The 25,576-nt window shown below is 33.4% G+C and overlaps 2 protein-coding genes across 10 annotated transcripts; both read right to left on the bottom strand.

Annotated features, from left to right (window-relative positions):
- Positions 1-339: 339 nt before the first annotated feature.
- Positions 340-4,986, bottom strand: LOC105628594 (AT-hook motif nuclear-localized protein 10). Of its 2 annotated transcripts, none has more exons than XM_012210044.4 (6): positions 4,834-4,986; positions 3,946-4,438; positions 3,355-3,410; positions 2,256-2,387; positions 790-951; positions 340-638 (listed from the first exon to the last, which is right to left on the bottom strand). In XM_012210044.4, exons 2-6 carry the CDS (start codon positions 4,418-4,420, stop codon positions 417-419), a joined length of 1,047 nt encoding a protein of 348 aa, XP_012065434.1. In that variant the 5' UTR covers positions 4,421-4,438; positions 4,834-4,986; the 3' UTR covers positions 340-416. The 2 variants fall into 2 exon arrangements, with proteins under 2 accessions (XP_012065434.1, XP_020532771.1); XM_020677112.3 differs by having other exon boundaries at positions 3,355-3,407.
- A 797-nt stretch (positions 4,987-5,783) lies between these two features.
- LOC105646348 (uncharacterized) lies at positions 5,784-16,162 on the bottom strand. Of its 8 annotated transcripts, none has more exons than XR_005177657.2 (17): positions 16,004-16,162; positions 15,717-15,846; positions 15,164-15,256; positions 14,824-14,905; positions 14,056-14,209; positions 13,199-13,337; positions 12,638-13,025; positions 11,932-12,115; positions 11,603-11,704; positions 11,178-11,507; positions 10,474-10,557; positions 10,231-10,389; positions 8,819-8,902; positions 7,863-8,000; positions 7,079-7,205; positions 6,603-6,742; positions 5,784-6,061 (listed from the first exon to the last, which is right to left on the bottom strand). XR_005177657.2 is itself a non-coding variant. In XM_037637414.2 (17 exons), exons 3-17 carry the CDS (start codon positions 15,204-15,206, stop codon positions 5,982-5,984), a joined length of 2,226 nt encoding a protein of 741 aa, XP_037493342.1. In that variant the 5' UTR covers positions 15,207-15,256; positions 15,717-15,846; positions 16,004-16,162; the 3' UTR covers positions 5,784-5,981. The 8 variants fall into 8 exon arrangements, 6 of the variants coding, with proteins under 6 accessions (XP_037493342.1, XP_037493347.1, XP_037493344.1 ...); XR_005177658.2 differs by having other exon boundaries at positions 5,784-6,055; XM_037637414.2 differs by having other exon boundaries at positions 7,087-7,205.
- Between the last annotated feature and the right edge of the window lie 9,414 nt (positions 16,163-25,576).

Below are 25,576 nucleotides of genomic sequence, written 5' to 3'. Positions count from 1 at the left end.
GTTCTCAAGAGCTTTTCATAGCTGGAGCCTGAAGGCCATTCATCAATACTCTTTCAAGGATTTCCCACACGAACAAAATTTAATCTTTTTGCCCTCAAGCAAGTATAATAGCTTGACCAATGGCCACCCAACTCAAGAAAATTAGGAATTTATCAAATTCTGGATATTTCCTTTGTTAAAGGGAAGTACACTGATCAGTTCCTGATTGCACCTAACCTATATCAGCTTCTCTAAAATATATATATATATATATATATATATATATATATATATATATATATATATATATATATATATATATATCAAGTGTGTAAACTATGCACCATTTATGCCCACACAATGTTAGAACAACTATGCCATTACATAAAAAAAAGGGAAAAAAAGAAAAGGTTAGAACAACTTCTTGTAGCAGGAATTTATTTCCAAGGCACATTTGGCATGCCCTGTGGATTGCTGTTGTTGCAGCCTCCAGTGCTCTGGTTAGGAGGGCTTCCAGGACCACCGGATGATTCGCTAAAAGTTCCGCGTGATGGCGGGCTTCCTGCTATTGATATTCCTGGAGCATACATTGCTTCAGTGTGGTTAATACCCAGTTTTGACTCTAGGCTATCTTCTGAAATAAAACTACCCAAAATAACCTGCAAGCAGAACAAAACTACAGCAAATTAGAGACAGTAAGGTCGTTTTGAGTGATACCAGCACTTCACTTGCCTCGTGCAATCTCGTCAATATGACAGTTGCTGTTAGATGCAGCACAAGCAAAATAATGAAGACCAGAAGATAACAAACCTGTACAGAAGATGCTGCTGTGAGGAGCCCTGCCACACCTCCACCAAGAACACGACCATCTGGCCCTGCTAGTGAAACACTCAAACCACCAGTTCTGCTGCGCTGGCCACTACTCTCTGAAAGGAGAAATGAGCCAGAAAGTGACAAAATCTCAAATCGTCCCTGCATAAACAAATAAATAAGAGTTGCATGATTTGTAAAGATAAATACAGAGCAGAATCCCCCTCAAACAACTGTCTAAACATAAAAACTTCAAGCTAATAAGGATGAATGATCAAAGCTTAACATATATTCTGATTGAACAGTAGGTTATAAACATGCAAATTTCAGAGAGAAAAAAGGTGCAGTTCATACCGAAGTGCTTTGCCTGAAAAATTTGCACTAGATAAATGGAAAGAGATAAGAAGATAAAGATAAGCAACAGGTGCTACTGTAATCAAATGATATGTCCAGGTGCAATTAGCATTGAGCAACTAACAATTGTGAAATCCAAGTTTTGGAAGTATCAGCCACACAAATTCTGTTGCTTTAGTTCTCTACTAGATCAGCAATAGCCTGAATCAGCGACTCATTTATATGAACCCTCAGTTTATGCACTTACAATTAGAAAAAAAAAAAAGCAATAAAGGAAGTATGTTTTTGGGACATGCTTTTTGGCTACTGAAACTGAATTTACAGCATGAACAGAAATTTGTGACTTCAGGAAGAGAGAGAGAAACTGACCCTTACAATTGGTAATTGCTTTTTCTGCAAGGCGCATAAAGTAGTATGCTGAATAGTTTGTCTTAGGTAACAAAGCAACGATATTTTCTGGATCTCTCGTGCATAAACCATTTAGATATCTGAACATACATAGCATTTCCTTGTTTCCTGTGGAAGCGCGTTGGCATCTGCCTCTGTTGTTGGCTTTTGCCTCCTACATCCTTAAATTCATATTTTTTACTCTTTCACACTCGTCTTCACATTTTTTCTCTTCCACTAGATATTTTTCGCCGGTTTTCTATTAGAGTAGTTAAATTTCTCAAATTTTGAATTTCTTTCTTACTGTTGTTTCTCTTAATTTTACAACTTTATGAGGTGGAGTATTTTACTTTAACAACTTGGTCTTCGCTTCACTAGGAGAGAAAAACTTGGTTCTTCTAATTCTAATAAACTAGATTAGCATATGAACAAATTGTGTGCATTTGGAGTTTAGTAATTCTCTACTGAACTCTTCCACAATGAAAAGAAGAAATACCAGAGGAAGAGAGAGGAATAGTTCTTTAGTGCTGCAACTAGTGCTAAATTTAGTTATCTGTGTAACAATGATAATTCCAACTCCCCTAAATGCAAAAGGATTATCTTTCTCTGCAAACTATATTGAAAGAGAACGTGGAGCATATTTATTCCTCCCATATGAGTTATGACACATGGAAAATGGATACATGCTCGTATCAAATGACAAAGTGATCAAAACTTGAATGCACCTCATATGTTACAGTTCCACCAGATGTTGCAGGTTGACGAAGTGTTACATTAGATATGGCACCATTTGCTGATAAAATGCAGATGCCTGTTGATCCATTTTGCAAGAATGACATTATCTTCGACAACACATCCTGTGAGAGGAGAAAGTTTAAAATCAAATACAATCATTTGAGAAAATAAGAACTCACAAAACTTTCAAATCGCAAGAAAAATATAAGAAAAAATAGTCATTATTTTGGAAGCACACACAAACTGCCATCTTTCCCTTATTACTTCAACTCGTATTAGCAAAGAAACGGAAGTACAATAAGAGGTTGTCTGGGATTCATCTTTGTCTACGTGTCCAATTTGTTCCAAAGAAAAATGTACCAAACAGAAATTTACAAGCTCATAAACTTGTCAACTAATATTGCCACCCATAGAAAATGCAATGCCCTGCCTTGACAGCAGTTTACTATGAATATACAAATGCAGCAGTACTTATGTCTACAATTTTGAGCAACACATTTTGCTCATCAGGCATATTAATTGTGTTTCAATCGTTTGCATCTACATTAACAAATAATCAATCTTAACCAACAAATAAACAGAAAAGGAAGGAAATAACGAATCTTCAACATACACGTGACAAGTGTATTTAACAATTCAAAAACATGAAACACGCAAATGACATTAAGGTTTATTAAATCGTTGATGGTCAACTATATGCTACCTCAACAATTATAAAGGATTGTTATATGAGGAACTAAAAGTTAGGACCACAAACTCTGGATCAAATGACTATATGCTAACCCAGGAGCGCTTCATCAATGATCTGTCGATTCATTTTGTACGGTTACCATACAAATAGTTCCATAATCAAGTTGTAGTGAAGGGAGAAAAATATATTGGTCAAGGAATATTCAATCAGTTAACCATGAGGCATATCACTACATGGAATTTCTATTAGCCACAGAATGCCTCTTGCCAAAAATAAATCACCATCCAAGATTATAATTATTGAATTGAAATAGTATTAGATATATACTGTTGAAAGAAAAGAAACAAAATTCCTTTATTTTGAATAAGAAAGAGACATTTAATAACAAAAAAATGCACCTCTCCAGCCTTTACTGTGATAACATGTGGTGTAAATCCAACTCCTGCTGATCCTGCTGCAAGACAATATTTGTAGAAAAATCATCATTAGAAAACAAATACAGCAGAAATATTCAAATAAATTCCACCTTATGACATTATGTGTAGATGGTCTAATATTTGCGTTTTCTTGTTTTGTTATTAAGTAATTTCACTTATAAATCATATTATAAGACCATTCTAACCCAGAGATTATTGCATATACATAGAATATATGCAATAATCCAGAACAGGACAATGAATCCCTTTTTTCTTCTTTCAGAATAAAATTTCTTTAAAACCAATCAAGAGTGAGCAGTAATACCGCCATCTTATAAAAAAGGGCAAATAATAAAGGGCAAATTTGTCATTTGACTAAGTGCAAATGGGATCCAAATACAATATTTAAATATAACAAAACCTATACAAATCCTCTGCACCATCTCCCAAAGCAAAACAGCACAAGAAAGCATAAGCCAAGCAACTGAATCCATCAAACAACCATGAACAATACCAAATGTTCAGAAAAAAAAAAAAAAAAAGAACAAAAAAAAAGAGAGAACTTGAACATACCAAGAGAAGAAAGTTGGTTTTTGCGGGTAGAACCAGGGGGTCTGCCTCTTGCTTTCTTTGCAAGGGATGATGTTGTTGGGGAAGGAGGAGATTGAAATCCAGACTGATGAAGAAGAGGAGACTGCTGCTGGTGGTGGGAAAGAGGAGATGTGAGATTAAGGCTAATACTACCATGCGGTGGTGAGTATTTCCTGGGCCGCCCACGTTTCCTCTTAATGGGCTCACCACTATTCATATTGAAGCCATCAACATCAACATCGACATCGACACCAACAGCGCCGCCGCTGCCAACACCCATTTCTAATATTTCATGCTGGTGTGATGGAATGGTTTGGACATGATGGAAGGTATCGTCAGGCATAATGGGCTTGTAAACACCATCTGCCCTAAATGCCAAATTCATGTTCGATGTTGCTGTTAGTGTCGGGCTCTGGTTCATTTCAATTCCCCCTCCATACGATTCTCTGCCTGACATTATTCTTGTCTTTGATTCCTGACATTGTTATCACCATATATGATCACTGTAAAACCCTAATACAATAAAGCCTTTCGTAAACCCTACTTCCATCTTCAAAGCTTCAATTTCCATATTGAATCAAATCATAAATTTCCTTCGAACAGATTAAAAGTTTTGATCTTTATTTTCTGCAATTCTTCCTAACTCAAGAATTTCTTTTTCCGAATAAAAATTTTAAATTTTATTTGTTTCTTTTTTATAAATTGGAAAAGATCCGGAAATTTTGATAATAAAATTAGTGAAATATAAAATTCAAATAGGATTAGGGAAAAAAATTCCACCTTAGAAATTCTTTTTTTAATTTTTCATTATAATATTTTAAAAAATTGAAAAAAAAAATAAAAAGGAATTTCGAAAAAGAAAATGCTTACCAAAAGTAAATTAGAGATGGTGGAGGAAGGCGGATGCAAAGCTTCGAAGCCTCTGGAAAAATAGCGGAGAAATTAGGGATTTTTTCCTAATTTTTTATTTTAATTTTTGATTTTTCTTTATTTTTTTAATATTTATCACTCTTTTTGTGAGCGTCACCACCGAAATTGCTATCGCATAAAAAATAATCATGGCCAGAGAATTCTGACGCGATTCCCTGTCACGCTCCAATAAGAGGAGAGGAAGCTAGGGTGTGAATCTTCAAAGCGCGTGGATTCAATGATTGCAACAATTTTAAGGTTTTTTTAGTGTTTTAGTTTTTCTTAATTTTTCAATTTACCAATGATTTTTTTTTTCATATACCAAAATAAAAGTTTGTTTTTCCAAAAATAAATTTATTCCCTTTGGGATTTGTTTAAACTGATATTATTACATCAACCAAAATCAGTAAAAATGGGTGGCTTTCACTTAAAAAAAAAAAAATCCTAGTAAATATCACTTTTTGAAATTTATTTTTAGAGAATGTCAATTTAACTTTAATATTTAAATTATTGTCATTTATATATCAGGAGCAAGTAAAAATCTCAATTAGTTGCTTATTTATTTTTATTTATATTATATTTAACCTCTATTAACTGTAATAAAATAATAACTATTAAAAGTACTTTTAAATTAAATTAACATTTTTGATAAAATTATTTTATTTATAATTATTTAAGATGATAAACAGCTGTTAGATGTTATTAATATTTTTCTCTAAAAAAATGTCATTATAAAAAATTTAAATTTTCAAGTTAATATTTCAAATTAATCATTTATTTATAATTATTTAAAGATAATACATAGCAATTAAATGTTATTATAAAAAATTTAATTAATATTTCTTACTTATCATTTCTTTTTAATTAACTTCAAAATATCAGATAGGTCGAAACAGATGTATCAGCCTTCATACAACAAAAATCTATTCTTCTTTATACTTGCATAACTGGTTATAATATGCACTATTTTCATATACAAAAAATGCTCCAATCAGCTGTAAGACCAAAAAGCTTAAAATCTGCAAAATTTCTAACACTTTACATCGGTGCACCTGTCCATGAGTGAACTACGTTTGGCATTGTAGACTGAGCACCTCTACTACTCTACATTATATAGTCTTCTTACAAGCCCTAGGAAGTCCCTTCTTCAACCTCTTTAAACCTCGTATAGCATCATACTTCTCTGTTTCTTCAAAATCATCATCACCAAATCAAGAAAATGTATTAGACGTGGGTAGAAAGTGAGACTGAGAAGTAGATGAATCTGACACCTAATGCTTTTTCAGAGTTTTTAATGGTCACATGAATAGGGATGTAAATAAGCCGGGCCGGCTCGTGAGCTGTTCAAGCTTAGCTTAAATCAAGTTCAAGTTCTAGTCTAATGATGTTCAACTTGAAAATTTATCAAACCTTACTAAGCTTATATATATATATATATATATATATATATATATATATATATATATATATTATTTTAGACTTATTCGATCATTGAACCGAGTTTAAACTTAAAATATTTCAAATAAAACTCGAATTTAAAATTTTCAGACTTGCTGAAATTCGAGCTCACTCAGCTTATTTACATCCCTACTCACGAAGGTTAATACATTCCATAATAACCCGGTGAATTCAATAATCAACTCGTCTTTGAACTGCATTTGACGTTGCGGACAATTGTTTTAATTATCTGATCATTACGTAGTCTACCAACAAAAGTTCTTATAGATTACCTCCAGACGCGATTGTTGCATCATCTTTAACATCTCTTCTATCATATCCGGTTCGTTTTGCAGTAAGTGTAATCACCCCACTTTCAACCTTTTGCTCGGGAGTTTCGCATGATCCCTCAAAAGGTTCCATATAGCAAAACCTGACATTTTAAGCGCACAATTCAGCCTACATGAATATGCATTAACAAATAAAATCTGCATATGCAATAATATAAATTTGCAGTTATAATATGCTTAGGTAGCAAAGAACATTAGATAATTCAGTTGTTTGTTTTGCTCGAATGGAGCTTACGGATTCATACGTTTTACGCATTGTCCTAATGCTTCCAAATACAAGATTACAGGCAAGAAAGGTAAACCCAGGAGGGTAGTTAATGAAGGATGATACTTAGTAAGAAGTTTTAAGGTGTCGAACGGAAGCATGTGTTGCATCTAATTTTAAGAAACATTGTAGGCGGGTTCAGGAAATGAAATACATGAGTACCATTCTTTAGGTAAACGCTTGCTGTCAAATCCAGGACTCAACGTCCTCCACTTTCTACACTTGTCGCATTGGACCCATTCATGGTCAGGCTGGTACAACAAACCACCCTTCTTCTGGAACTGGAAGAGTAAAGAAATATCTCAATAAAAGGAATGTAAGCTGACTGCAAAACCATTAACAAGGGGACCAGAAACATTGAAATAAATTCGAGAAAGATTTTAATAATTGAAGCAGTTGATGGCAAAGAAATAATTCTAGCATATTTTCAGGCTTATTCTAAAAATATATTGCAACTGTGATCACCGCTGAAGTGGAGGAAGCACATAAATTCTCATCAGGGTATAATTTATTATTTCCAAAAAATTCCACTATTTCAAATGAATGCCGGGTTTATTTTCAGTTTTTTTGGGTTCATGTTTCTATTTTCAGTTGTTTTTAAATCTCTTAATGACACTTCACTTTTCCATATTGCAACTGTTCTCTTGCATGAAAGGTCATTTCTCTTTCCCTTTAAACAATAGCACCCACTTTATGTATTTTAGAAACAAGTTCTCACTCCATATTTTCTCACTTAATATTCAAAACTACAATTTTACCATTATCATATCTTAAAATCATTTCAATTATTTACACCTATATTCACTTGAAAATGAAAAATAAACATTAGTCATTAACCTAAGGAAACTTTTTAAATAAACATTCACTGAAATGGAAATCAACCTTACAGTATGAAAATAATATAATCCACAGAATTAGGTAAAAAAGATATTCCTCACCAGCTGCACAGGATCATGATTTTTATCCCAATATTCATCTGCCTTTTTCCCCAGCCACTCCTCTAGTTGAGCATAAGCTTCACAGTCCTGAAAACCTTGCTTGTTGCTATGCACCCACACACGACCATTCCCATTGTCCTACATGAAAAATTGGGGAAGCAATACGGTATCAGTTAACAGTTATCAATGCATAGCAATGTACAGTAGTAAAAGGTTTGTGACTTCAATCAACTTGTTTTTGTTAGAAGATAAAAGACCCATTTTCACAATTGTTAAATATGATTACTATAAAGAAAAACATCCTCTTAACTAATTGTAATTAAAGGTAAATTAAAAATGTCTTTGAAGATAATATTATGAATAGTTTGGCCAATTAAAAATATAGCAATAATAATAATTACTCTAACTACTTTTTCAAGAACTTTTGAACGAAAGGATGCCTTTTCATTTAAAAGAATGATGCTAAGTAGTATTAATACCAAAATAACCATATCTTCTTGCATTCAAAAGAAATGTGATTCAGTATATGAGTTATTCAAATCTTCAAGAACTAATTTATCGACATTCAGGTAGTAAAAATATCTATATCATTTCTTTCTTCCTAATTACAAGGAAAGGCAAAATTCAAACATGAACACTAAGTCTAGAGTTTTGTTCAATTCAAGTTGTATCCATGCAAGCCCAAGTGACAAGAAGCACACCAGTCTTCATCAGATAGAAAAGCAAAAAGAGCACAAACTCAATCTTTCTAGTAAAATGGTATAACCTAATAATCTAATCTAAACAAATGCAGGAAGCTTCACATGTTCGTTGGAGCAAAGCAAGAGTAAAAGCGGCCTTGTAAAGCAAATCTCCTCACAAACATTAACTTTTTTGTAAATAGGTAATGCAAGACCGCATCATCAAGGCATAAAACGGTCTAATAAACAAATGAATATTCATAAACACCTATATACCATTAGATCGGTAACATCTATGACGCCAATCATGCCTCGTCCCACATCTCCATTGTGTATCATGCCACCAACTCTTTTATAAGCCTACAAATGAAGACAACTGATTAGCTGAATTAGAGTTTAGAGATAAGTGTGATCTGCCAGAACAAGCGTAAAGGGGCACAAGCCGTAATTTAAAGACTATGATAAAAAGAATCCCACCTGCCCAAAGGAAAAGAAAATGCGACCTTGATTTTATATATTCTTATTAGGTACACAAAATAAAGAATACAAATAAAACACAACTCGCAACATACAATTTTTGCCATGCATGTGTATCCTCTGAAAACCCACCTTCATGGCAATGGAACATAAGACCTTAAACTAAAATTCTAAATTATTATTAATATTTGCACTATTAAACTCAAATACTAGACACCATTGCTGGACATTAAAAAATGAAATGACAAGAAAGACAGCTTAACAAGAAAAAGAAAAATCAGATTTCAGTAATACTTCCTTTTCTCTCTTTGGACTCTGCACTGAGCTCAATTACCATTTGGTGAAGTAATTAAGGGCCAGTATGGCATACTGACAAGTCCATTTAGCTTGATTGCATTATATGCACCACACAGGGGTTAAAATATCATATTAAACAGAATATTTTAGAAAAAAATCAAGTATACAATATCATGAAATTGTGTCATTGCATCATAAGCATATTTCTTTGGATTTCATAGTGCATTTAAACTCATTAAATAATATCCACAGTTACAGTTCCAATTAGATTAGATTTTCATCCAACCTCAAACTTATGTTGGATCAATAGCAAAAGATAACTAAATTAAATCATGGAATAAACTAGTTATGCTCTGGTATAGGGATCCTTCTTCACCTCAGCCAAACTTTCTTTACCTCACAGCCTAAATCCTATATGATCCATCTCTTTTAGCTTTTCAGTATACATCCTATTGGGCTTGCGCACCTTCTGGATGGTGAAAAGCGCAGTCATATGAATTTAAGTTCACAGAGTCTTGTTTAGAAAGCGAAATAGACAGAAGAATTTACAAGGAGGGAGGCAGGGAGAACCCCTAAAAAGGAAGACAATTAACTCAAATAAAGGACAAAGTGGCCAATGGTTTAAGAGGATATATGGAGCTAAACCCACGAATTCAGTCCATTAATAGCTTAGACTTGATACAATACACTTGGAAGTCTAAAAGATTGAACATTCTAACAAAGTAATAAACATGCACAGAAGATTCTTTGGTAAAGACAGGCAGAAGAAAAAATGCAACAAGCGTGAACTATAGCCAATTTCAAAATGGTTGAAATATGATTAAAGTGGATAAACATCAGGAGAAACTAAGCTACCCACAAGAAGCTGTAACAAACATTGACAGGTTGAATAATATCATGAGGCAGAATCTGACCTCGATTAAGCGGCCATGCCAATACAAAAACATTCCACAATTTCCCTGCTCCCACTCTAACTGACAGCGACCAAGAGTTAAATTAACACCTTTGCCAATTATATTACCAGTTACTTCACAAGTCTTATTCAAAGATTTGCCCAATGGTCGACATTTAACCTGTTGAAGAGTTCAGGCTAAGCATCAAACAACAACGCAAGATTAAGAAGCACCATTTCCTTGTAAGGAGAAGCAAGCAATTACCGGTGAACCTTGAACATATATCTTCATTCGTGGAACTAAAAAGATGACCTCTAGATAACATCTAAGTGAGTAATCTAGGGGCACCTGAAACAAAGGAGATACATGATGAAATCAGATGTGATAATATAAAATAGTTAGACAATGAGGCACATGAAATGCATTAAAATCCACATGTGATAAAGTATTCCAACAGAAAGTGGATAACCGATGAATTCTAAGGCTGGCGAAGATACACAAGTGAATTTTATAACGAAAAGTTCCTAAGATAGTGGAGACAAGAAATAGGTGACACGAGTGAGAAATTTCAGAATGATAACTATAGCATCATTTGCTTAACATTTATAAAATGTTCGTATTACCTGCAAATAATCTACTTTATATGATATTAACCCAATAGACAATTTTTCAAGATTTGGCTAATCCTAAAAGTGCAAGTGTTGACCAATCCTATAGCACTTCAGATTTTTAAAAGGAAGAATCCACCAATGCATGTATATGTATAGAGTTTGTACACGAAAAACTTATAAATATCTAACTGATTTTAATTTATTCAACATCAAAAACCCTTATATTTGAGGTTAAATGAGCCGTTCTAGGTTGTAGTCATCTGGTATTATTTGATAATTTGGTAAATTTCATTTCCCTTTGCAAGTTGCAGACACTTTTTTGCTTATTATAGACCTTAGTTGAGAAAAGAGAATGACCTTTTGACTCATCTGGCCAGGACGAGATCTGACCCTTTTAGAACGGATAAATATATCACCTTGGTGAAAGGAGCTCCCACCAGTCAGTCCAGTAGTCCAATCCAGACAATAACCTGAGCCCCACTCATCCAGGTTCCATATGTATATTTGAGTTCCTGTGTGTCTTTTATCAAACAAACCTGCTTTTTCACCTATCAAATACTTATCAAATGGTGAAAATTCCTTAACAGCTTTCAAGTTGTACTTCGCTAAATCTTGAGACTGGACACTTGTATCCAATTCCATAAACTGTCCTTTTCTGCGGTAGCTTACAATGGGAATCTCTAGATTCTGCAGAATCAATTTAATTAAGATGATAATAAATGTCTAAAGCATCTTAAAAAGAAATAGAAGACGGACAAAATGAGACCATATTTTCAACATACATCTTTTCCTTCATTTAGCGATTGTGAGAGGAAGGCTATAGACCTAGATTCAGCAGTCTGAGTAAGAACAAGAGCATCCCTCCCAAGCCTCATTGCCCCAGTCTGAGAAATTGGCATCCAAATTATCATTATGCACATCTTAAAAGGTAGAACAATGAAATAAATCTCCAGTATAGACAAACAAATCAGAGCATCTTCAAAATTAAATACATACCATACATTACGCCAATTCACAATGTTAAGAGTCATTCTACTAAATATCCAAATAAAGAGAATTGGCAGAGCAATCCAACAAAGCGCGGTAAAAACAAATAGAATACAAGGGCTACCTTAAATCCAACACCGAATCTCCCTATACGATCCACATTATTTGCATCTGGTTGTTTGTGCCCAAAGCATGTCATTCTCACAACCTCCTGATGGGTCATTCCACAGCCATCATCTATAAATGACAACATAGGAATATCTTTGCCAGCCCTTTTTGAATATATGATCTCAATAGAAATATCCAGTCTGTCAACAAACACTAAAAGTAAGAAGCATATTTTCAAAAATAACAGAGTTCAAAAAGGTGCCCTATGTTTTACCAATCAAGACTCAAAGACAAGAAATTTTTTATTACCATGACGATTAATTCATTATCACTTTAGTACAATGTATTGCAAGTACAATTAAAAACTACGTGACAATATGCAAGCCTCCTTATGCATGCAAAAACATAAATGCACAACTCAAAATAGTACCAATTTAACATTTTTTTTTTCTTTCTAAAGTAGTCGTTATGGAGAAAAAAAATTGCTAGTTTCATTCCTAAAACAGTCGATTATCTAAAACAAAATGACTCTAGAATGATAACAGATGAATCCTCTTGGCACTAAAGTGACAAAAAATTTCTCTCCATTAAGTACCAATATACTAAAACACAGGGTGTGTTTATGAACTTCTCCAAAAAGACAGACAAATATAAAATGAAAATATACAGAAATATACAAAAAGGTGAAGGCTAAAAAGAAAAAGAAAATCAATTCAACCTACCTGCTTGCGTTTGCATCCCTAGAATTATCAACAAGCTCAGCTATTGCACCAAAAATCCATGCAGAATGCGTTTGACCAAGAGTTTGCAGGTAACTTGGGTCTGCTCGAGCATAATTTTTCTCCAGTGTTCCACCTTTTTTATCATTGCAAGGTTGATGTCTTTTTGTTAGTTCATGATAACAGTGATCACCAGTCGTCTGCAGAAACTTGGCACAAGGCATGCCATTATCTTCACTAATACCCAGACCTCTTGCCTGCATATTTGCATCTTTCCTGGCAGCAAAATCCTCAACGATGTGAGGAGGTGACATGGTGCTACTATTACCACAAGTCTCAGATCGATCCAAGCTTCGTTGTGTAAATTGACGTGCTTCAGTAGTATCTAGAACTATATACAGTTAGAGACATGATATTAAGTAGTCCTCTTCACTTTCAGAGGAAAAGTAATATTAGTTGCACTTAGATTAATTGAACTACTTATTATGACAAATTGAGAATTACATTCAAACTCCATCCCCACAAACAAAACAAGGAAACATCATAATTAACATTATATGATACCTGATTCACAATTCTTTTGACCAATATATTTGTCGGAAGCTTTCCCATCACGGTATGCAACTCTAACGTGACTAAAATTAGAGCCTTCTTCAGGAGGAAGTATAAAGAACTCACAGAACTCAAATTTTGCAATTGCAACCTACAAAAGATATTATGTAACTACCACCAAATATATACTTTGAAGATCAAAATAATATCTTTAATCCTCTAGGTGAATTTTAAAAATCCAACCTAAAATAGCAGAATAGAAAAAGGAGGTATTTTAAAAGGTCTACTAAATAAATGATACGGGAAATTATGATTTATCACACATCTGCAAAAAATTCACATCTTTTCTCAAATGATCATGGTAAAAGCTATATCTGCTCAAGGCTCAACTCGGTAAAAGCTTGTTCTATAAGCTTACTGAGTCGAGTTCAAGCCAAACTATCGAGCTTATTTAATGAACTAGCTGAGCTTAGCTCATTAGCTCGTGTGCTAGCTTTATTGGGCCAACTCATGAGCTAGCTTTATCGAGCAGAGCCGAGCTCACGAGCTAGCTCAATAAGTCAAAATCAATTAAACTTACATTTAAATGATATTGTTTTGGTTTGATACATTTCAAGCTCAAGCTCGAGCTTGGATCGTTTACGGTTATCGAGCCAAGCTATTCTTAAATGAGCCAAGCTCGAGCTTGAGCTCAAGCTCACCAAAGCTCAGCTCTACTCTGGTCACTTATAGCCTTATATATGATAGTGAATTTTAGCACCATGTTACCAGTTACAAATTAAGAAATAGATAGAGAAGTCATGTTAAGCAATTCAGGGGGTAAAAGAGATGATGGAGCAGAAAAACATACAGAAGAAGAAACTGTTTACCGAGTTTCTTTGCTGAATATAGGATAGAAATTTACACCACTCTTTCTTGTCACGAGGACACTCGGCAGCAGGGCGTAAAAAGCAATGAGGTAAATCATGATGGATATTTAACTCAGACCTTCGAACAATTTCATGTAAATTCCATTTTCGAGGCCTAAAAGCAGAAGCAAGTCATACAAGAAGCAAAGAAATATTTAAAACAAGAAAACTGAATTTGATGAATATAAAAAACAGGTCAATGCATCATTTGCAAGACTGGCATTTATGATAAAATTCCAAGAGAAAAATAAAATATGGATAGATAGATATAGAACGACTAAAGAAATAGGTAGAAATCAAACATGTGAAGGACTGAATTGCTGGTTGGAATATCCTACATTTCTCATGCTATAAAAGGAATATTCATATACAAAGCATCAAAGAAAGAAATAAAATCAAGATATTTTCAGCTGGTAATGTTCATTTGGTAATGTTGGGACGACCAGTAGCAAAATAGTGTTACTTGAACTCTATTCTTATCGCATTGTTACTAGGGTTAGCTTATTAGTTTAATGACAATTTTGACCCTCCTCTGCAATAAATTTTTACCTAGCCAAAAGGGAAATTCAGGAAAAAAACTCAATATATAGCAGCACAACCTACTATGCATGTAATTAGTGAAACTCAATTTTTCACACTAATAGTATGCCAATGAGAGCAGCTCCAGAATAAGTCTCAAAACATTACTACAAAATCGAGAGACAAGAAAATTAGAGAATAAGTGCCTACACTTTTAGAGGAGGGTTTAAGCATTGTGTCCGACTTATAAGTTTTCCATCCTTCGTCAGCAAAATAAAGTGCTTGTAATCTTCTGCAAAAATCAAAAGTTGCAATGATGATAAGATATATAGAAGAAACTTCAGAATGCACAAAAATGTGAAAGCATGCATTTTTATTATATATCCAATTTTGCCTTCTTTATTTTGTTATACACAAATACCTAAATACTAATATTTTAAGCTTCAATTTGTCAATAAACCAAGAACAATATCCTGTGTATTGATTTGTTCAGTATACATCATACTAAGCATTTAATGTAGCTAGCACGAATGAAAGGATATAAATTGACCTTCATTCTGATTTTTCTGTGATTTCACAAGCGGATCTCCCATTTACAGACTTGCAAAATTGAACGCAAATATCAGGCATAAATTTGCTAAACCTGAACCAAAAAAAAAAAAAAAAAAAAGACGACATTAGTATGACTAACAAAAATGAGACTGTTGACTACTCCATTGGATCACATGCAGACAAGTCTACCCTGCATTTAATCAACGAGAAACAGTTTTTAGTTTTAACGCCTAGTTACAATGTGCTCATGAAAATCAGATGATGAAGTATTTTTACTCCCATTTCGTTTAAAACAAGATATCAAAACCATTCTTGACTCATATAGAACAATAAAGCCAACCTTAATTAGGCAGTCTACAAAAGAAAAGGTAACCACATATAGAGACAGAGAAACAGAGCAAAAACAACTTTAAAAAAAAGGACAATTTTGATTAAACATATACGTATAAGCAAATGCCCCGAGAGCCAGAAATGCGGGCAAAAATAAACCAGGAATCGTGATTTGAAAGTGACAAAGCCAAGAGAGAGTCTAATAAAATGCAATATGATACCTTGCAGGATGCCCTTAATCAGGCCAACAATCCAACAACTTCCAAGCAAATTAGCACCTCTCTGAACAAGAGTACAAGAGTAGGAACACGCAACCCGTCGAGCAAAACACAATTTCAGAATTTTAACACGCTGAAAAGCATAAACCACGCCAAATTCGAAATAGTTATTGCGGACAAGTTCAGCGACACAGTACGGAAAGTAAAGCTTAACCTAAAAGGAGATTGATTTTCTGATATGCTAATGGATATTGGAAAAAGAAGACGGTAGAATCGGTAGAGAGCGTTACCACGGTGGACAGAGTGGCGGTGTAGGTTGTACCGTCTTGTCGTGTCTTTTCGAGTCGTGTAATGTACAGTTACCTTGCAGAGTACAATGAAGGAAATAAGTGAGGAAGAGGAATTTTTTAAACGAGAAAAAAAAAATACTGTGGAGGGGAAACTCTGTAATCTGTATCGACCCGCGGGGTCCAGTCTTTTCAAATTTCAAGACCTACCGCTCATGTATTATGATATGTTAAAAAATTATCATCCGATCGCATTAATATCAACATTTATTCCTTTTATAAGAATTAAAAAAAAAAGATGAAATTTATTATTTTTCTAAAAATACATTAGATGATGTTGAAATTATACTTTTTAAATATAAATATAAAAATAAATTAGACCTAATAAATATAAATAAAAATTTTTAAAAAATAATTAATATAATTTCAAAATCCTAAATAAACTTTTAAAGTCAAATAAGATAAAATGCATATTTGTAGATATTAAAATAGAGTAAAAATTTTGGGATTTTTTTACATTTTTCCACTCTCTATCCTACACTCAAGGCGAGTTCAAATGATAATAAGTTGAAAATCTTTAAAAAAAAAAAACTATGGAAGTTTTTTATTTTTCCTTTTTTTTAATAACAGTTTTTTAAATAGCTTCTAGTCAAAATGTTAAATGCTTATTTTTATAGTATTCGATAATATAGCGTTTGAATTAACTTTGTTAGGGTAAAGTAGCGTTTTATAAAAAGTAAATTCATATAACGTTGAGCTTTTAGCGTTTCATGAAAAGCTATTAAAACAGCTAACAGTTAAAACGCTACTAAAATAGCTAACAATTACCAAAACTGCTAATTGATTTACCACAGAAAGATTGGCTTTAAAAAAAAAAAAAAAAGTTAAACCATAAACATAATGAATTATTTATGAGGCCAGTAACCATTAAAAAAAATGAAGAGTTTTATCATTAATGTAATAAATTTATTATTTGACTTATCAATTATTATAAAAAAAATTAAAGAGCTTTTTCATTAATGTAATATACTTATTAAAAAGTTGTTATGGAGATTTAATTGTTGGTAAAAGAAAATGAAGAGTTTTTATAATTTTAGAATGAGAATTTCATAAAATTAAGAGATAATTAACTTATTAGTTATTGGAAAAAAAGTCAAAGAGTTTTATTATTAATATTATCTGGATTATTAATGCCAACAAAAATTGAAGAGTTTTTCTATTAATGCAAATATTATATATATATATATATATATATATATATATATATATATATATATATATATATATATATATATATACTATGTTATAAATTATTGAAAAAAGAAAATGAGAATTTTATAATCTAGTTTCTTCGAATTAGATATCTAATAAAAAATAATGAAAATTTTAAGAAATAGCATAAATTCACATAAACGACTAAATTTCTTAATATTGTATCACATCATAATGTATGATTCAGCTTTTAAATGTTTATATAGATAGATAGGTAGATAGATAAATATAGATTACTAGTTATATGCCCTGCATATTGCTCGAATTATGCATTATTTATTCTATGCAGTTTTCTTATATTATATTTAAAATTTTAAACAATATTGTATAAATTTGATATTTGCATTTTTATTATTACATTTCAAAATCTTGAGACATAGTATATTTTAATTACTTTTATGTATTAATTCAGTTTAATAATTAATGATCCAAACAATAAGTTTATTGCTTTAATGAAAAACTCTTTAATTTTTTCGAAGAAATTAATAACCTCTAATTTTTCATTGCTTTTTTTCTATTTTTGTTTACTTTATGACTTTGAGATAGTATAAGGAAAATGACTTTTCTATTTTTGAACCTTTGAAGTACTTTCTCAATATACTTCTCTTGTGACAACCATAATTTCTTAGTTCTTCGATTTCTCGTAATCTTCATACCAAGAATTTGCTTTGATGGTCCCAAGTCTTTCATAGCAAAAGACTTACTTAGCTGTTTCTTCAAGCTATTAATTCTGACAGAATTCTGACCAACAATCAACATATCATCTACATAAAGTAAGTTAAAAATGTAGTCATCTACATAAAGTAAGTTAAAAATGTAGTCATCATCAGAGAATTTTTTTACGAAGACACAGTGATCTGAAGTAGTCTTTTTGTAGCCTTGCTCCCCCATAACAGACTCAAACTTCTTGTACCACTGTCTCAGTGCTTGCTTCAAGCCGTACAGGCTCTTCTTCAGTTTGCAAACACAATCCTCTTTTCCTCTTTTTCTACGAAACCCTATGGTTGCTCCATGTATATTTCTTCTTCCAAATCTCCATGTAGGAAGGTAGTCTTTCCATCCATTTGCTCGATTTCCAGATCAAAACTGGCAGCCGTTACGAGCACTGTTCGATTGGATGTTATTTTCACAACTGGTGAAAAGATCAAAATCAATACCCTTTCTTTGATTGAATCCTTTCACAACCAGTCTAGCTTTGAATCGTGGTTAGGAGCTGTATTCTTCCTGCTTGATACTGAACGCCCACTTGTTCTTCAAAACTTTCTTGCCTTTAGGCAACTTCACCAGCTCAAATGTTTCATCCTCATGCAAGGACTTCATTTCATCTTGCATGGCTTCAATCCAGTTCCTATTGTGTTCATTTCCATAGCTTCTTCAAAGCTTTCAGGTTCTCCCCCGTCAGTCGTCAGTACATACTCATTGACTGGATATCTAGTAGATAGTTGTCAGACTCTACCAGATCTTCTTAATGTTTGAGAACCTTCCGGTGCTGGTGGTTGAACATGAACGCCATAATCTTCATCTGGTTCACTCTGATTAGGAACTTCTGGATTTTCTAACTCTGGCACTTGTTCTTGTGGAATATTTTCTTCATCTCCAATTTGTCTACGTTCTATTGGAGGGACTCTCTGTATGTCTGTTGAGTCTTCATCAGATCTATTGGCACTCTGCTTTAATATCTTCAATAGTCTGATCTTCAACAAATACAGGATCACGATTTCTTATAATCGTCTTCTGGATTGAGTCATAAAACCTATAGCCACATTGGTCTTGGTCATAGCCAATGAATACACACTGTTGAGTCTTGACATCAAGCTTAGACCGTGCATCCTTCGGGACATGTACGAAGGCTTTGCAACCAAACACTCGCAAATGATCATAGGAAACATCCTTTCCTAACCATACTCTCTCTGTAGTATCATACTGTAGAGGGAAACAGAGTGTATGATGAACTGCTGTGAGTAACGCTTCACCCCAAATCTTTTAGATAACTTTGCATGTGAGAGTAAACATCTAACGCTCTCCATCAAAGTTCTGTTCATCCTCTCAGCCAAACTGTTCAGTTGCGGCGTCTTGGGAGGTGTCTTTTGATGTCGAATGCCATGCTTTTTACAGAAAGCATCAAATGGCCCAGTTTATTCTCCACCATTATCTGTCCTGATGCACTTCAGCTTCTTACTTATTTGTCTCTCAACTAGGTTTAGAAGACTTCAATGTGTATACCCAGGTCTTACTAGAATGGTCATCGATAAATATCACAAAATATCGATTTCCACCATATGACTTTGTCAATGGTCCACACAAATCTGAATGAATCAGATTTAATACATTCTTCATTCTAGAAGGAGGGGTAAGATTAAAAGCTACTCTGTTTAGCTTTCCCGCCATACAATCAGGACACTTGTCTAGGTGAACTTCATCCAATCCAGGTAGTACGTTCTTTTTTGCCAGAGTTTTCTTACTTATGTGGCATAGTCGTTTATACCACAATTCAATTGTACTGTCATTCTCCGCTACACTCAAAGTGTCTTGGGAGAGTTTTGCATGCATCACGTACAACTTTTGGTCTTTAGCTACCACAAATGAACCTTTTGTGAGCTTCCACTGACCATTTCTGAAGGTGCTACAGAAACCTTCATCATCAAATCTACAATCGACACATGCTCGAAAGCCCATTCCTCATTAGTCTTGTCTTCCGGTTTAGTTGAACTAAACACGGGCAAATGCATTTTAATTACCATAAGGAGATCTCTCATTTCTCCATATATGGTAATTCCCGCCATTTAGATTGATCGCTTGTCTATTTTGACTTGCGCAGAAAATCATCACCAACATAAACCGTATACGTGAACAATATTATAGTGAATAGTGAACATGAATAGTAATAGCATACGCGAATAGTGCTGGCTTAACAGTGACGGGCTTAGAAACAGTAACGTCAATAATAATTATTCACCATCAACCACGAGTTACTATTTTACTATTCATCACTAAGTCAATTCTGCAACGTCTTTCTGAACGGACAGCACCAATGAACTCGTCGTAATTTTCTCTTCATCGTGGTATATTTATTTTCAAAATATATCCACGGATCCAGTACCGCTATCTAACCAGCTAGACCTGCCAAAACCTTCGGCTCTGATACCACTTGTTAGGCATCAGCTCTGATACTACTTGTTAGGGTCCCGGCAATAAAATTACGAGAATAATAACACAGTGGAAAAATAGAAATATGACACACAAATATTTACGTGGTTCACCTTTAACTATTTAGGGCTACGTCCATGGGACGAATACCAAATATTTCTTCTACTATTAAAAATAGTAGGTGTACAACGCGAGTAATACAAAAATAGTGACACTGAAAGTGTTTCTTAAAAACACCCCATAATAATTTCCTCACTATTTTTATCTCCTCTACTTATAGGAAACCCTCCCTCTCGTGTGCATCAAATGATAAGAGAGGTAATGTGAGAGCCGTGTGAGTTACATACCACTTTTCATATCATGGTTGGCTGCCAACCTTGGAATAGTTGGCTGCCAACTTTTTGACTTTTCCTTTTTTTTTTTATTTTTTTTCTTTTCATTTGTGTGTGGGTCCCACTTGAGTGGGCACCACACAACAGAAGTTTCAAATATTCTTTTTTTTTTTTTGAAAAGAAGATATATTCATTAATTTGTATGGATATAAATATATAAATAAGTGGGTGCATGATAAAATATATGAATGAGTTTGAAAAAAGGAAAAAATATATAAGATAAACAAAAATAAATAAATTATATATTAAAACAAATTGTAATTTATATATTATTATTCTTAATTAAAAATAGTATACAAATTTCAAATTGTAGTTTTTATTATAAAAGTTGAATCTCATATTTTTCCTAGACATTGTTTTAATAACTTTAGCTCTTTTTTTTTTTTTTTTCAATTCAATCAACATTTATAAATAGTTTATGACAAAAGTAATGCAATAACTAAATCCAAAAAAATAAAATAACAGTAATATACAATCAATTTTTAATAAATAGTGATATTGTCACGACCCGATTCTACGGGCCGGACCGGCACTAGGGCCCAGGTAAGCTTAAGGCCCCCGAGGCCCGTAGTAAGCCTGAAACCCTAAAATTTGCTATCTTAATATAAACTTCAAATATTCAGCCCATATTACAAAAAAAAAAAAAAAAAAATAAATAAATAAATAAATAAGCCTCAAGATTTTATTTCATCTCATTTCGTCTACGATAATACACGACTAAATGTAAGTAAATTCTACAACTGCGGAGTCACTAACTGTTTGATATACATAGCCTTTTATACATACAGTTACATACTGAAATAATTATGGAATTAAGGAAAATTTCTTTGATGCCTTGCGTCGAAGAAATGTAACCTAAATCGAACTAAAGAGGAACTTACTTCCTGAAAAATTAAACAAGACATGTGAGTTTTTCCTAAAATGATAATTATTGCACAACACATACAGTCACACAGATGTGTAAACATATCAATCTAGTCATCCGACTAGTTATATGCTCACGCAGCCAGTCACACAAATGGCATGTCACCAGCACTCACAAACAATATCACCTTCCAATAATCACATCACGTGGAAATTGGTCTGTGGCGTCACCGAAACCCCCGATGAGCCGTCCTCCCACATGGCCCATCCTCTCATAACGTGTGCACCAGGGAGCCGATCCCCCATACTGGCCGACCGGTCTAATCCTCACTTGACCAGCCCTCTCATTGTTTTTCCATTCTCTCTTTTCTTTTCCATACCAACAGGAGGCAACCCGGTCGTCTCCATCAAATCTAGATCATCAGGCGCTCACAACAGGAGGCCACCCTGCGGGCTGCGATCAAACCTAGATTATCCGGTGCGCCCAAATAAAGAAGCCAACCTGTGGTTAACCGTAACGGTAACAGTAGGTGCACACGGGGGCGCCGATCTCCCATTTACCCGGCCGACGGTCCAGTTTTACAATTCATCATAATCAGGATCCATGCTTTATCGACCGTCCTCACAAACCCATGGTGACCCACTTCATCCCAATTCCACACAAGCAAAGCACAGCAATATCACAACACAAATAAATCAAACATTGCAATCAAATGCAGACATATTATTCAATTAGACATCGTGATGCAATGCACCATTAAACATCCAAAATCAATGCAAATAAATAAATAAATAAATAGTATTAGCAATTAACAACAATAATATAATAAATAACAATATTAACAATAATAATGTAAATAAATAAATGAATATTTAAATAGTTAAATGAATAATAAAGTTTATAAACAACCAGAGCACTATATTTATTATGTACCAAATTATAGAACTAATCTAAATAAACTTATTAATTATGTTGTTAATTAAAATTTATTCTAATTTCTATCAAAATTTCGGCAGCATCTCCCCTAAAAATTGGACTATCTACCAGCTCAAATATCACAATATTTTATCAACTTAACCATTTTCCAACAAAAGATACATAATCTCTTCGCAAATCCTACTAATGAGAATCCCATAAAAACAATTAGTACATCAATTATGTAGAGAGAATTTAAATTCACCATCAAGTCCCTATTTTTGTTATTAACTTCTCTATATTAAATTGCCTTTCTGAAATAACTTGTTATTTTATTTTCTTCTACCGAAATTTATTTTATTTTTCTACCGAAATTTCTTTTATATTTCTACCGAAATTTCGGCAGCATCTCCCCTAAAAATTGGACTATCCACCTGCTAAAATATCAACAATTTATCAATTATATAACTCAATCCCTATGGCCCATCCATCGGGCAATAAATCGAATAAAATTTCCCATCCTCCTTCAATCTCAACACTACCACACACAACCAAAATTATGATTTAATATAACATTATGTCTACACTACCTTAACCCCTACTTAATTCTATTAATATACCATTATCAAAGTTCCTTAACTAATTCAACACTAATGAAATATATGCTGGAAAAATAATCAATGCAAAAGAAATAAATTAGCTAATCACAAGACTAAGAAAAACATTCTAAAATTAGTCCAAAAATTAAATTTATATACCCAATCTTGCTGCCGGAATTTGTTCAACTGGAAAAAGGGATTTACGCGTGTTGGAACTAAGGGTAGGTGAGAGCAATGGCGTTGAGTCCACCAAAACAGGCTGCTACGCTCACCAGAACTGTGGCGCGAGCTAACTGGACAGCAGGGGGGTGGTGGCGCAACAGCGCAGTGGCGCAACAAGATGGCGCTGCGTTCGTTCTTAGTGGCTAGAGACACGCTGAAGCAAATGGCGGAGCTGTGTAGCAGCGATGGCGCGATCTGGGGATGGAGCAGGTGGTGGCGCGACTCTGCTTCTCGCCAAGAAATGTAGACGCAGATGAAGAGGGGAAGAAAGAAGGAAAGAAAGAAGAAGAAGAAGAAGAAGAAGGAGAAGGAAATGGCGGTGACAGTGTGCTGTTGGTGTCCCCGGTGATCGGAAAGCGCAAGAATGGGGGAAGGGGAGAGTGGTGTGCGTTAGAAATAGAGGAAAAAGAAAATTCTAGATGGTTTGGGTCGAACCGGTTCGATTCGGTTCGATTCGGCCCAAACCTTTGGTTTTCAATGGTTTTTGACTTTTTCAATCGGTTTTCGGTTCGATTTCTCACAGTATTCACACTAAAATATTAATATTAATTTTCAGGCTGTCGGTATATTAAATTTAATTGGAAAATCTTTGAAAATACAATTTATATATATATATATACATAATAGATAAATTGCTGGACTTTCATTTTATTAGTCGAAAATTTCCGAACGAACTATTTTGGGCTTAGGCCCAATTCGAAAATTTGGGCTCGAATTGGGACTATGTTACAATTGCAGCCCACGCGGCCAAAATTTGCGATTTTTGATTTAATAAAAAAATGCAAAGGTTTCGAAAATAAAAATTCAGGGTGTTTCAGATATATATTTAACATAGTTAGATTTACAAAATAAAAAACTAAATAATAGAGAGTCAAGTTTTTAACCTCGTGTGTGCGTGCGTGTGTGTGTATATATATATATATATATATATATATATATATATATATATATATATATATATATAAGTTATAAATTTAAAATAATTTTAATAAATTATATCTAATCAAATAATAAAATATAAATTTATAATTAATCATGACTAAAGTTAATTTAGGATATTCAAATTTCACTAAGGCACTAACAGAAATCTCATTATTCTCCCCTTATAGTTTAGATATAGAATCGACATATAGATGTTAGTAGTAGGGCTGAGCAAATGATAGGTTTGGTAATCGAACTGAGGTCATGAAATATAAACCGAATTTTTTTACAACAAACCGAGTTAAATCGAAATTTTATTTGAATCGAATCAACCGAAGCGAACCATTTGGTTTGATATATTTGTATTGATTTTGTCATTTCGATTTAATTTTAAGTTTAATCGATAAATTTCTATACAACCGACTCGAACTAAATAAAAAATTCAATCTAAACCGAATGAATCAATTAACAGAATCAAAATGGATGGATTCAATTTTTAATTTAATTCGATCAGTAGTTTTGCACACCACAGTCAACTGTGGTTGCCTCGAATATGATGCCCGACAGGCCCATACACAATTAAAAATCAAAAAATAAAAACAAAAAGACAAAAGGCAAAGGCCCACCACCAAAATTTTGAATTTCGCTGGTGTGCTTTTATGCCTAAAATGCGTGTGTTCTGACCATAAATGGTGCTTGATCCATTATACAAGTGTTGCTTTGAAGAGGTGAGATAATATTATTTTGAAGAATATATATATATATATAGAGAGAGAGAGAGAGAGAGTTTTTCTGTGAGCTTTTGAAGAAATAGTTACTTTTTACAAACTATTACGAATATTAAAAGATACTACTAACTAAAACTATCATTTTATAATTCGATAACTTTACAATATACAACTATTTTTCAAAATTTATCAAGAACGTATTACAAAATATTAGTCATAGGATTAGAAGCTATTATTATACATACATACATAGGGAGAGAAGTGGTGAAAAAGGTATGTCATTTCCTTATGAATTCTCAAAATTCACGTTCCACGGACTCTCGGTTATACTAGAAAATGCCATAAAGTTTGTGTTTGTATCCTTTTATTTTGGCTAGACGCATAAATATATTTTTATACTCTTCATTATATTTCAATAGTGGACAAGTTGACACTTTTGATTTTTTAATTTCAGTTAAGTTGTTTGAATGTTTCCTTTCCTTCATTTGCTGTGCATTTAGAGTATCTACGAGTGC

The sequence above is a fragment of the Jatropha curcas genome, chromosome 4 (genome assembly GCF_041381405.1).
Source record: "Jatropha curcas cultivar XTBG-Jc1 chromosome 4, XTBG_Jcur_1.0, whole genome shotgun sequence".
Classification (NCBI taxonomy): domain Eukaryota; kingdom Viridiplantae; phylum Streptophyta; class Magnoliopsida; order Malpighiales; family Euphorbiaceae; genus Jatropha; species Jatropha curcas.
Note: the sequence above shows the minus strand (reverse complement) of the source record. Positions and strands in the feature narration are given on the sequence as shown.